We start from the raw sequence: 14,153 nt of genomic DNA on the forward strand, positions 1-14,153 counted from the left end.
AGAAAAGAGAAAGAGAGAAAAGGAGAAAGAGAAAGAGAGAGAGCAGTAAGACAAAGAAAAGAGAGAGAGAAGGGAGAGAGAGAAGGGAGACAGAGAGAAAGAGAGATAAAGGAGAGAGGGAGAGGTAAGGGCGAGAAAGAGAGGGAGAGATAAGGAAGGGTGTGTGAGAGAAAGAGAGAGGCATCTAAGAAAGTGAAAGAGAGAAGGAGAAAAAGAGAGGCTTGTGTGTTGGGGGGAGGGGAAAGACAGTGGTCGGAGAATGCGTTTGTTGCTCACCTCCATCTGAATAATATCCCAAGTTGCTGAAGTAACTTGGTGGGTGGCGGTGCCGTATTTTGTCTTGACAAACTTCTGCAGGTTACTAGCCAGGTTTTCACCAAGAATCTGCAACCAAAAAGACCAAACAATAACATCATCATCATCATCATCACCACCATCGTTTAACATCCACTTTCCATGCTGGCATGGGTTGGATGGTTTCAGGGGAGCCAGCCAGGCAGGAGCGTGCACCAGACATCTGTGTCTGTTTTCACAGGGTTTTTACGGCTGGATGCCCTTCCAAATGCCAACCACTTTACAATGTGGGCTGGATGCTTTTTATGTGGCATCAGCATTTAATTTCATCATCATTTAATTTCCGTTTCCCATGCTGGCATGGGTTGGATGCTTTGACATGAGATGCAAGGCTAGAAGCCACACAAGGCTCCATTTATCTGTTTTGATAAGGTTTCACAGCTTCCTTTCCTAATGCCAACCACTTTACAGAGTGTACTGCATGCTTTTTACATGGCACCAACATGACTCATATTGAGTCACATGTTTGGCAACATGTAAGAACCAAATTCTAAAGAGAACAATATAACAGTCTCCAGAAAAACAGGTTTAATTAAGAATTGAAAAGATCAGTGAAACATTTCACCTCCATCTTTTACTTTAATAATTCATCCATTCAGCATCTCTGCCAGATATTCCTGGGAAGGTTGCAAGGGTAAAGTCCTCAGGCATCTCCCCCTTAGGGTCCTATCTGAAGCAATCATCACTGTTCTTTCCAACTGGATTCTCAAACATGGTCAAATGAGACACCAGGGATATTATCTATCACAGCAGCAGAAGCAGGAGATGTGGATCTTTTCCTTTTGAACGGCACTTTTCATCACAATTTCTAGTTAACTAAACACTTTAAAACTTTGTATACTGGTAGAATGTGTCAAAAGAAAACATTTTTTTCTCTTGGTTTTCTTGAGAAAATTGTAATTTGTAAGCTTAATGTAGTTTAATTTTTCGAATTTTAACCAATCGTATACCCTCTATTAAGCTAAAATCATTTGCTGCGTCTAAAACTGAGACAACATCCTGTCACTATCCCTAAACCTCACCCTAACCCTAAATTTTAGCCTTTCGTTTTTTTTTTCTTAATTGTTAAATTAATTTAATTGTTACGCGTGTCTAAAATTATTCGTTTTGTTTTTGTTTTGAGTTTTTGCTTTCGTTTTAGCCTTTCGGTTTTTCTTCTTAATAGTTATTCTTAAATTAATTTAACAATTAAGAAAAAAAAAACCAAAGGCTAAAATTTAGGGTTAGGGTTAGTGACGGGATGTTGTTTCAGTTTTAGATGCAGCAAATGATTTTAGCTTAATAGAGGGTATACGATTGGTTAAAATTTGAAAAATTAAACTACGTTAAACTTACAAATTACAATTTTCTCAAGAAAGCCAAGAGGAAAAAATGTTTTATTTTGACACATTCTACCAGTATACGAAGTTTAAAAGTGTTTAGTTAACTAGAAATTGTGATGAAAAGTGCCGTTCAAACGGAAAAGATCTGGAGATGTTGTTCAAGTATGAAATCCTTCCTAATAAAATCGGTTTAGGATCAAAAACATTGACTATCCAAAATTTTTTATATTTTTCCGGCACAAAATTCCATTATCCAATGTGTCCTTTCTTCTAAGACAGTAGAGTGTAAATTAAGGGAGGTTTTGCTGCCATTTCTAGCAAACTGAGCTCCAAAGTTCATAGGTTTGACTGTATCGTACTAATCGCAGAACTAATCGCAGAAACCATTGTTCAATCAAGAAAGATAACTCTAAATTATTTTTATGAGTTATTTCCCTTGACCAATCGCAAGAATCCGGTTTCTCTTTCGTTTCTTCTTCACACCCACATCGACAAGAACAACGACTCGAGAGAAGAGAAGTGATTTGAAGTGGGAAGAAATATTAAGACATTGAACATATGCGTCTAGGAATTTGCATAATCTAAAAACTTGAAACAAGAAAGTGGGTTAGCATCATCAGGTGAGATTAATTAATAAAATTCTAAACGAGATTTATACCGTTGTTGATAATAGAAAATACACTTTCAAAAACATAATAAATCAGCCGAGCTCCTGTTTGCGAAGTTGGGCCACCCATAGCCTATTTTCTTAATTGTTTCCTTTTTAGCGTTATTATTTCAATCAATAATATTTCCAATTAAAGAATAATATTTAAACGAAATAATAAAAAATATGCAAGAAGGAAAAGAAAAAAAAGAATTAAGTAACGAAAAGAAGGGGGAGGGGGGACACACCCTTCGTTCCAGTCTGATCGGTGACCCCTGATATTCATTCCTGTAGACAAATTTGAATCCAGACGTTTTCTTCTATGTGGCCGAATAATAAGATTTACTTAAATATTATTATTATTATTATTATTATTATTGAGTGAGAGAGCAGTTCATGCCATCAAAGTGACATTGGGGTAAAATATACATACAAAGCCCAGTATACCCATCATGACTACCCGTCTGATAAGGGTACACCAGGCATATGTATCACAACTATATGTGCACAACATGGTGATCTCATATCAAGATAAATAGCGCATGACCTTGCAGGTAGGGCTCAGTTAGGATTTTCTACAGGTCGAGTAACCCATCCCGCTCAAAAGGTCCCTGAATAAGGGTTGTTTAAGGATGATGAACGAAACACACATGTTTCCAAGGGTGAATTATCCAAACGCTAAAGAATCCCTCTCAACATATGGCTATGATGCTCTCCCACAACTTCTGTCCGGGATCAGAGATGCACGTATCGTCAGCCACTAAGGGACATGCTCAACTGTATTTTTTTTTTTAGATTCTCTGGGTTTCTTTCAATTAATTTTAAATAGAACAAAGAATTTAGTAAAATAACTTCATTATCATTAAGCTAGTGTTAGGAACATAAATTGTGACTTAGGTTTGGTGGAAGATTTTAATTCAAAACTTATGAAAACAAGACATTTGTACTCAAAGCCAGAGCCAGTTTCAGCCGGGTTGGTATCAAAAGGGTTAAGGCATTACAAACTTTTTACTTAATATTTGCTGCTGAAATTGGGGTTTATTTCATATGCCCAAGGGTCTTTTATGCCATCAAATAGGTAATGGCTAGGTATTTTATTGCTAATCAAACCAAACAGATTTAAAGGGGGGGGGTGCAGTAATTAAAACATAAGACATGCAAGCAAATGAGAGAGCCCGGATGGAATCACTTGTCCAGCTAGCAATAGCAGTGAAAAATCCCTCAACTACTATTGCAGTATTTTGGTGGGGAAGAAAGGGCACAATGAATAACATGATCCTTGATACACTAAGTCCCTGACCTCCCTTCCCTCACTAAATGGGGTGGTCATGGCTGGATTGCTTTTTAATTGTAGGTCTGTTTAATGAGAGCTGACTTGAAAGTTGAACAACAATTACAAGAGCACACATGCATGCACCCCCCCCTCTAATCCAGACACGCTCAGATACACACACACATACATGTACGTATGCACACACGCATGTACACACATACGCAAGCACATACACTCGCATGCATGCACGTATGCACTCACACACACTCATGTGTTTGCAACCATATGTGAACCCAGTGAGCATTTACAAGGTGCTGCAATATAAAAAGCCTACAAACCTCCTTCTTATAAAGGGCAGCCAAGATCCCTGCAGCCAGTTCTCCAGCCATGATGCACAGCAAGAAGAAGAAATACTGAAACAGAAAAGAACAAAGAAATAGAAAAACTACAGAAATTATCAAAAAATTATTATTCAGTGAGCAAAGGATTTGATCTCAGGACTCTAGGTTTATTTTGATTTTATTTTTCAGGATGAAAGGTAAAGTGCACCTCAGTGATATATAAAGAGTGGCGATATATTAAGGAGGCGAGGAGCTGGCAGAATGGTTAGCACGCTGGGCGAAAGGCTTAGCGGTATTTCGTCTGCTGCTACGTTCTGAGTTCAGTTCAAATTCTGCCGAGGTCGACATTGCTTTTCATCCTCTTGGGGTTGATTAAATAAGTACCAGTTACATACTGGGGTTGATGTACTCGACCTAATCCCTTTGTCTGTCCTTGTTTGATTCCTCTGTGTTTAACCCCTTGTGGGCAATGAAGAAATAAATATAAAGAGTGGCAAGAAATCCCATGAAGCATTTTGTCTGACCTGCTAACGAAGACAGGCTAACGATGATTGCCAGCTTGCTGCATTTACTCTTTTACTTGTTTCAGTCATTTGACTGCGACCATGCTGGAGCACCAGCTTTAGTCGAGCAAATCGACCCCAGGACTTATTCTTTGTAAGCCTAGTACTTATTCTATTGGTCTGTTTTGCCGAACCACTAAGCGATGGGGGACATAAACACACCAGCAATGGTTGTCAAGTGATGGTGAGGGGAAGAAAAACAGACACACAAACACATACATACATACATACATACATACATACATACATACATACATACATACATACATATATGTATATATATATATATATATATATATATATATATATATATATATACATATTTGATGGGCTTCTTTCAGTTTCTCTCTACCAAATCCACTCAAAAGGCTTTGGTCAGCCCGAGGCTATAGTAGAAAACACTTGCCCAAGGTGCGAGGCAGTGGGACTGAACCTGGAACCATGTCGTAAGTTTTGGGGAGGTGGGGGCAGTCGATTGGATTGATCCCAGTATGCAACAACTATCATCTTATGTCAACACACACACACACGTACAATAGGCTTCTCTCTGTTTCTCTGTACCAAACCCGCTCACAAGGCTTTGGTCAGCCTGGTGCCCTAGTAGATGGCACTTGCCGAAGGTGCCATGCACTGGAATTGAACCCAAGCCAACATGTAGCTGCAGTTCTTGCTATTTTGGAATGACATTCGCATTAACTGCACACCCTTCTCCAACTCATTTACTTACGTCTGTGTTCTGCAACAAACAGGGATTTACACATTTAATCTTAACCCTCAGCCTTTTTGTCTTTCCATAAAAGGTAACCATGAAAGGTTTTTAGCATTTTATTATCTGAGTCAGATATTTCAGGTGGCAAGATGGCAGAACCGTTAGCATGCCGGGAAAAATGCTTAGCAGTATTTCATCGGGCTTTACGTTCTGAGCTCAAATTCTGCCAAGGTCAACTTTGCCTTTCATCCTTTCGGTGTCAATAAATTAAGTACCAGTTGTGTACTGAGGTTGATCTTATCGACTGGACCCCTCCCCACCAAATTTTGGGCCTTGTGCCTAGAGTAGAAAAGATTATTGGAATAACAGAGGCAGTGATCCCCTCATCATATTATTAATTAAACACATAGTTAATTAATAATTATTTTAACAAGGTGAGCTTGCAGAAACATTAGCATGCCAGGTGAAAGGCTTAGCGGTATTTCGTCTGCCACTACGTTCTGAGTTCAAATTCCGCTGAGGTCGACTTTGACTTTCATCTTTTCGGGTTGATAAATCAAGTACCAGTTGCATACTGGGGTCGATGTAGTCAACCTAACCCCTCCCCCAAACTTTCAGGCCTTGTGCCTTTAGTAGAAAGGATTATCTCTGTCATATAATATTTTGTGGTGAACGCACATGGCTTAGTGGTGAGGGTGTTGCACTCCTGATCATAAGATGGTGGTTTTCAATTCCTGGACTGGGCAATGCATTGTGTTCTTGAGCAAAACTCTTCATTGCTCCAGTCCATTCATCTGGCAAAAATGAGTGACCCTGCAATGAACTGACCTTCCATTCAAGGGTGATGTTGTGATCTTGGTCACTTATATGCCAGGGAAGCTGGGTTCCAGGCCCCATGAGTCCTTAGGACATTGAAACAGTAATATCCATGTATCTGTGAACAACAGCATCATTAGTTGTAGTTTCCTGGTAGGTTAATCACTGGTTCACAGCGAAGGCTAAATGTAAAAACCTTATCTTCAGGGTGAGCCAGATTCATGACTCACTTATTCTTTTCTACTCTAGGAACAAGGCCCAAGATTTTGGGGGAGTGAGGACAGTCGATTAGATCAACCCCAGTACACAACTGGTACTTAATCTATCAATCCCGAAAGGAGGAAAGGCAAAGTTGACCTCAGCAGAATTTGAACTCAGAACGTAAAGACAGATGAAATCCCACTGAGCAGCTCCCCTGGCGTGCTAACGTTTCTGCCAGCTCCCCCCGCCTTATCCAAGCCCAAATATTCTTTCCTACTCTAAGCACAAGGCCCAAAATATTTGGGGAGCAGGGGCAGTCAATTAGATTGACCCCAGTACGTAACTGGTACTTCATTTATCGATCCTGAAAAGATGAACGGCAAAGTTGACCTCGGCGGAATTTGAACTCAGAATGTAAAGACAGACAAACTCCCACTAAGCGTCTTTCCCAGCGTGCTCATGTTTCTACCAGCTCCTCCCACCTTTCCATGACTCACTAATTAATTATATTTCTTAATATGCGTATTAGTGAATATTGATATTTCAATAAATATAACTGACAAGGGAGTCATGAATTCCGGTCCACCCTCTACTAGTTCTGATCTCCAAGAAAATGTCTTCAGTATTCAGATTCCTCTGTCGAATGTAATTTATTCATGTGTATTGTTTTCGATTCATCATTCAAAGGAGTGGCTGTGTGGTAACTAGCTTGTTTACCAACCACATGGTTCCAGGTTCCGCCCCACTGCATGGCACCTTGGGGGCAAGTGTCTTCTACTATAGCCTCAGGCTGACCAAATCCTTGTGAGTGGATTTGGTAGACGGAAACTGAAAGAAGCCCGTTGTATATATGTATACATACATATGTGTGTGTGTGTGTGTGTGTGTGTTTGTCCCCACCAATGTCACTTGACAACCGAAGCTGGTGTGCTAACGTCCCCATAACTTAGCGGTTCTGCAACAGAGACCATTAGAATAAGTACTAGGCTCACAAAGACTGAGTCCTGGGGTTGACTTGCTCGACTAAATGCGGTGTTCCAGCATGGCCACAGTCAAAATGACTGAAACAAGTAAAAGAATCCATCCTATCATAGCTCTGAGAAGACGGGTCTGACCAGTTTGGACACAAGTAGAATATGTTTTGGCTTGATATGGTTGGTTTAAATTCTAAAGCAGTGGTTCTCAGTCAGGGTCCATATGGTCCTTGGTGGTAGTGGGGGGTCCACATGGCCCTTGGTGAGTGGGGGTGGATCCATATAAGATTTTGTTGTTAAAATATATCTACAATAAATTTGTTATACTTCTACGATGCACAAAATATTTTGACAGTTTTTTAATGGAATTTCTAATAATTTTTATTTATAAAAATATAATAGGATTATTTTAAACATCAAATAACTATGAGGGTTCACCTGAGTAAAATAGGAACCAAAAGGGTCCTTAGATAAGAAAGGGTTAAGCACTGCTATATTAAAGAGTTGAGCAACTCTGCTGCTTTCTTGGATGTACAAAGAAGAAGAAGAGAGAGATTGATATAAGAAGAAAAGAAGGAAGATAAACTAGCAATGACTTACGAATCCAAGGAGACACTTGCTCTTCCGGATTGCCCCACAGCATCCACAGAATCCAACCAGGAAAACAAATACACCAAACGCTATTAAGATGTAGGAGGATGTCCTGAAGTACGGGTCTTCCGTTTCCACCGTTATCTCAAACCGGTTTACGATGTTGGGGTCAACAACCATCCATACTCCGACCCCAAGGATGGCCACTCCGGACAACTGCAAGTATAAAAATAAAACCAATAACGGTCGATGTCATTACAAAATTATAATTGCTTTCACAATTAATTTCCTTTTTAGAGAGAAAATAATTATTTACATTAGGTTTTGACAAGCTTGGTCTTTAATTATAATCAGATGCCTTACGCCTGGATGTCTACAGGGTTTCTGACTGGATTTGAACTCAGAATATTTATTTAAACTCATCCAAGAATAAAACACCTTATCTTATTTCAGTTACTGGACTGTGGCCATGCTGGGGCACTGCCTTGGTGAGTTTAATCTCCACTTTTCCATGCTTGCTTGGGTCAAGCGGAATTTGTTGGGATAGATCTTCTACAGCCGGATGTCCTTCCTCTCACCAATGTTCACAGTTTCCAAGCAAGGTAACATTTCCCCATGACCAGACATGGGAAAATTGGAAATGAACGACCTCACTTGTATGACAGTGATGCTTGTTTACAACCATCCCATGATGTAAAGACAAGGCTACACACACAGACACACACACACACACACAATAGAAAGGATTTCAAATGATTTCTAGTGTCATAAAATATATCTCAACCAGTTTTTTTGTCTTGGAATGTAACAGACTCTTCATAAGTGGTTTATGCCAGGCTTGGTTGTATGGTTAAGATGCTTGCTTCCTAACCATGTCATCTCAGGTTCAATCTCACCCTGTGACATTTTGCTATAGTTTCAGGTTGATAAAACCTTGTGAGTGAATTTGGTACATGGAAACTGGAAGAAGCCTATCATATATATATATATATATATATATATATATATGCCAGTGGCACGTAAAAAGCACCATCCAATCATGGCTGTTGCCAGCCTCGCCTGGCCCCCGTGCCGGTGGCACGTAAAAATCACCATTGGTCCATGGCCGTTTGCCAGACTCATCTGGCACCTGTGCCGGTGGCATGTAAATAGCACCTACTACACTCACAGAGTGGTTGGCGTTAGGAAGGGCATCCAGCTGTAGAAACATTGCCAGATCAGACTGGAGCCTGGTGCAGCCTTCTGGCTTCCCAGACCCCAGTTGAACCGTCCAACCCATGCTAGCATGGAAAGCGGACGCTAAATGATGATGATGATGATGATATATATATAAAATCTGCCTCAGCAAATTCCATTTGCATCGTGCAAGCATGGAATAGTGGATGTTAAATAACGATGTCAAATTTAGAGAGCAGAACATGTGACTTAATTACATTTGACAGGAAGAAATTCCAATCAGGATAAAATAAATTCCAGTTGCCCAGTTTGCTAAACAATCGAAATCTTAAACTCTAATTCACTCGGGTTAAATAAAACTTTAACTCAAGTTCCAATGTAATAAATCTCCAGCACAAAACTAAACGAATTTACCGACCCTAATTGGAGGACTTCCAAACCACTGCAGTTCATTGCATCGCTGCAATAAGCTGTGGAGTGTGGAAAATAGCAGAGCAGGCATTTTATTCATTTGTTTGCTTAAACTATAAAGCTGACTTTGTAATTGTTATAGAGCAGCAATGAAGTAGTTTTCTCTGTTGACTCATCAATAAACCATTTCTCTACCGATGAACTCACAAAATTGTCCAGACGAGAGCCTTAACCCTTTTGCGTTCAATTTATTCTGTCAAATGAAAATCTTATAAACATTCATTATCGTCATCATCATCGTCTGTTTTTCCCTGCTGGCATGGGTTGGATGATTTGACAGGGAACTGGCATGGCTGGAAGGCTGCAACAGGCTCCAGTTGTCTGCCTTGGCATGGTTTCTGTGTTTGGATGCCCTTCCTAACATCAACCACTTTACAGCGTGGCACTGGGTGCTTTTTACGTGGTACCGGTACAGGAATTTCATGTGGTACTAACATGGGTGCTCTTACATGGAACCTATATGGTGCATCCATGTGGCACCAGCACATGTGCTTTTACATGGCAGCAGCATGGGTGCCTTCTACATGGCACAAGTGCCTTTATGTGCCACTAGCACAGAGGTTTCATATGTGACACTAACATGGGTGCTTTTAAATGGCACCTACATGGGTGCTTCTTATGTGGCACCAGCACAGGTATTTCATATGTGACACTAGCACGTGTGCTTTTATGTGGCACCTACATGGGTGCTTTTACATGGCATGAGCCCACAAGACAAGGACCTCTTGGCTGGAAGAGGGAGTGTGGGGGGGGGTCCATGGCCATAAAGGACAAACTGTAAGTATGGGTGGCCATGATTTTACTTAGCGCCATGCGTCTTCTCAAGCACAGCAAACCATGTTTTGAATTAATCACGCATTATCTTTTAGCTTTGAGATTTTGATGATGTGACTGTTTATTTTTAGAATGACATTGTAGGGTAGGTGTGAGAAGCCTGATGAGGCCGGTTTGAACATAAAACAAGGAGAGGAAGAAGACAACAAAGAGGAGGTCATTGAAGAAGAAGAATACGAAGAAGGAGATAAGGAAGAAGATGAAGAAGATGGCGATGAAGACGATGAGGAAGAAGAAAAAGAAGAAAATGAAAAAGATGACAAAGAAAAAAGAGCAACAAAAAGAAAAGAAAGACATCTTTAATTCCAAGAAATTGAAGAAATGCGATCATTAACGAGAAGACATTCAAATGAATTTTTTTGAAAAAGACAACAATATTCTGAGAAAAGACGGAATGGTCTTCAGAAGCAACCAATTTTCTGAAACAGGAAACAAACTGGAATCAGTTACCAAGAAAATAGGAGATGAGAAAATTTCAAGTAATTAAAAATCAAACTGGAAGGAAAAAGAAGGGTTTGCGTGAAACAGGAGCCAACAAAGGAATCCTATAGGGTCATTTATCATCATCATCATCATCATCATCAAAATCAAAATCACTGACATGGCCGATGACAGTGCCGCCTGATTGGCACTCGTGCCAGTGGAACGTTGAAAGCACATCCGAGTGTGATTGTTGCCAGGGCCACGGATTGGTTCCCATTCCGGTGGCACGTAAAAAGCACCATTTCAGCATGATCATTGCCAGCGTCGCCTTACCAGCACATGTGCCAGTGGCACGTGAAAAGCAAAATTTGAGTGTGGTCATTGCCAGTGCCACCGGAGTGGCTCATGTGCAGGTAGTACGTTAAAAACACCTTTTGAGTATGGTCGTTGCCAGAACCGCCTGAGTGGTCCTCGTGCCAGTGGCATGTAAAAGCACCCACTACACTTTTGGAGTGGTTGGCATTAGGAAGGGCATCCAGCTGTAGAAACTTTGGCAGATCAGATTGAGCTTGGTGCAGCCTCTGGCTCACCAGTCCTCAGTCAAACCGTCCAACCCAGCATGGAAAGCGGACGACGATGTCCCTTAATTTGTTAAAAATTGCAACCAAATCTCCCTCAAATCATATCCTACTAGGTGCTGGCATGGCTGTGTGGTTAAGAAGCTCACTTTGAAGCCACATGGTTTCAAGTTCAGTCCTACTTTGCAGCACCTTGAGAAAGCATCTTCTTGTATAGCCCCAGGTTAATTAATGCCTTGTAAGTGAATTTAGTTGATGGAAACTATGTGGAAGCCCATTGTGTGTGTGTGTTTGTGTACACCTTTGTCTTGACTTAGCATGCGAGTCGTAAATGAGCATCACCACCATATGAGTGGTGTTGTTTGTACCCAGTCTTCTGTGGAAAACACATCTGGCCATGGCAGGGAAACATTACCTTGCTTGGAAACAGGGAAGGGTTGGTGACAGAAAGGGCATCCAGCTGTAGAAAGGTCTGCCTCAACAAATTTCGTCTGACCCATGCAGACACAGAAAGGTGGATGTTAAATGATGATGATGATGATGAAGGTGTTCGTTATGGTTAAATCACTCTTAACACCATTTCACTCACATCCTCACAAACTCTATCAACTCCTTCACAGCCTCAGCCTCTCAATTGGCTTTTTTTTCCTTCTTTTCTTTTTCTTTTCATCATTTGAAGACTTCCATGGATAAAGTTTGGCAAGTTTTCACCTTTCGTAATCAACACAAATTCCTAAACCTCTTTTTTTCTTCTTAAATGTACAATGGCTATCATTCTTATCTTCCCCTCCTAAATCTTCATTCCTCTTCCTCCTCCTCCTCCTCCTTAATCCTTAACATTGTTTTACTGTTTCTTTATTTTTTTTATTGTTTTTCTTTGACTTATTTTTTCCTTTTATCTTAGTTTCTTCCAGTTATTCTCTTTTTACCTTCTTTTCCTTCCTTTTCCTACGCCCCCCCTCACACACACACACACACACACACACTCTTACACCTTCTAGAATATAATTTAAAAAACACTTTATTGAATTCTTTTTCCTTCTTAAATTTATTTAAATTCTTTCCCCAGTGTTCTTCTTCCTCCCTTTTCTTTTTCTTTTTCTTTTTCTTTTTCCTTCCTTCTTTCCTTTACTCCTTCAAGAATACTTCAGCAGAGGTGAAATACCCAGGTGAATAAAACACTGACCTACCAACCCACAGTTGCATCATCATCATTGTTCAACGTCCATTTTCCATGCTGGCATGGGTTGGACAGTTCGACCGGGGCCTGGGAAGCCAGGAGGCTGCACCAGGCTCCAATCTAATCTGGTAATGTTTCTACAGCTGGATGCCCTTCCTAACGCCAACCATTCCGAAAGTGTAGTGGGTGCTTTTTATGTGCCACCCGCACAGGGAGCCAGTCAGGCAGGCCTGGCAGCGATCACAACTATGATATTGGTTTTACTTGACTCAACAGTCTTCTCATGCATATCATATCACCTGACACATCAGGAGTATTCTTAACTGGGCCAGACATATGTGGCTGTGATATCACTTCAGTTGCCGGATCTTCTCAATCACAGCATATCTCCAAAGGTCCCAGTCTCCTGTCATTGCTTCTGTGAGGCTCGACATTTGAAGGTCATACTTCACCACCTCATCCCATGTCTTCCAGGGTCTACCTCTTCCACAGGTTCCTTCTGCAGTTAGGGAGTGGCACTTCTTTACACAGCTGTCTTCATTCATAGGTAATACATGACCATACCAGCACAGTCGCCTCTCTTGCACTCCATATTTGATGCTTCTTATGCCCAACTTTTCTCTCAGGGAACTTACACTCTGCCATACGAGCTTCATTTCTTTCAAGCCTACGCATGCCCTCAGCATTCATGGCCCATGTTTCATTGCTGTGTAGCATGGCAGTTGGCACACACAGGCATCATACAGTCTCCCTTTCACCCGGAGCAAGAGGCCCTTAGTTGCCAGCAAAGGTAGGGGCTCCTGGAATTTCCTTGCAGGCATTTAACTAGGAACGGGACAAGACACAATGTCTATGTGGTTAAGGGCAGCAAGCTGGCAGAACTGTCAGCATTTCGGATGAAATGCTTTGTGGCATTTTGTCTGTCTTTACGTTCTGAGTTCAAATTCCACCGAGGTTGACTTTGCCTTTCATCCTTTCGGGGCTGATAAATTAAGTACCAGCTGTGTACTGGGGTCGATCTAATTGACTGGCCCCCTCCCCCAAAATTTCGGGCCTTGTGCCAAGAGTGGAAAATAAAAGAACCGTTAGCACACTGGGCAAAATCCTTAGCAGCATTTTGTTGGTCTTTACATTCTGAGTTCAAATCCCACCTAGGCTGACCTTGCCTGTTGTAATTTTGGGGTTGATAAAATAAGTACCAGCTGAATTCTGAGGTCAATGTAATCAACTTAACCATCTCCCATGAAATTGCTGGCCTTGTGCCAAAATTTAAAACCTATATATAATATATATTTCTTTACTACCCACAAGGAGCTAAACATAGAGGGGACAAACAAGGACAGACAAAGGGATTAAGTCGATTACATCGACCCAGTGCGAAACTGATACTTTATTTATCTACCCCGAAAGGATGAAAGGCAAAGTCGACCTTGGTGGAATTTGAACTCAGAACGTAACGACAGACAAAATACCGCTAAGCATTTCGCCCGGCGCACTAACGTTTCTGCCAGCTCACCGCCTAAACCTATATATAATATAGGAGAAGTCATGTGGTTTAAGAAGTTTGCTTCCAAATTATGTGGTTTCAGGTTCCATCCCTCATTGCTGCAGCTCGGATAAGTGTTTTCCACTTGGTCCCAAGATGATCAAAGTCTTGTGAGGGGATTTCGTAGATGGAAACTGGAAGAAGCCGGTAATGTA

The 14,153-nt window shown here is 41.0% G+C and overlaps 1 protein-coding gene across 3 annotated transcripts in view; it reads right to left on the minus strand.

The window, feature by feature from the left end:
- Nucleotides 1–14,153, minus strand: part of LOC115214212 (tetraspanin-18) — a 224,819-nt gene that overhangs the window by 5,510 nt on the left and 205,156 nt on the right. For all 3 annotated transcript variants that reach the window (XM_029783323.2, XM_036504444.1, XM_036504443.1), the window contains 3 exons: nucleotides 7,800–8,006; nucleotides 3,934–4,008; nucleotides 277–384 (listed from right to left, as the gene is read on the minus strand). In XM_029783323.2, coding sequence (XP_029639183.1) covers nucleotides 277–384; nucleotides 3,934–4,008; nucleotides 7,800–8,006 — 390 coding nt within the window. The remainder of the gene's footprint in view (nucleotides 1–276; nucleotides 385–3,933; nucleotides 4,009–7,799; nucleotides 8,007–14,153) is intronic.

Source organism: Octopus sinensis, linkage group LG7 (assembly GCF_006345805.1).
Source record: "Octopus sinensis linkage group LG7, ASM634580v1, whole genome shotgun sequence".
NCBI lineage: Eukaryota > Metazoa > Mollusca > Cephalopoda > Octopoda > Octopodidae > Octopus > Octopus sinensis.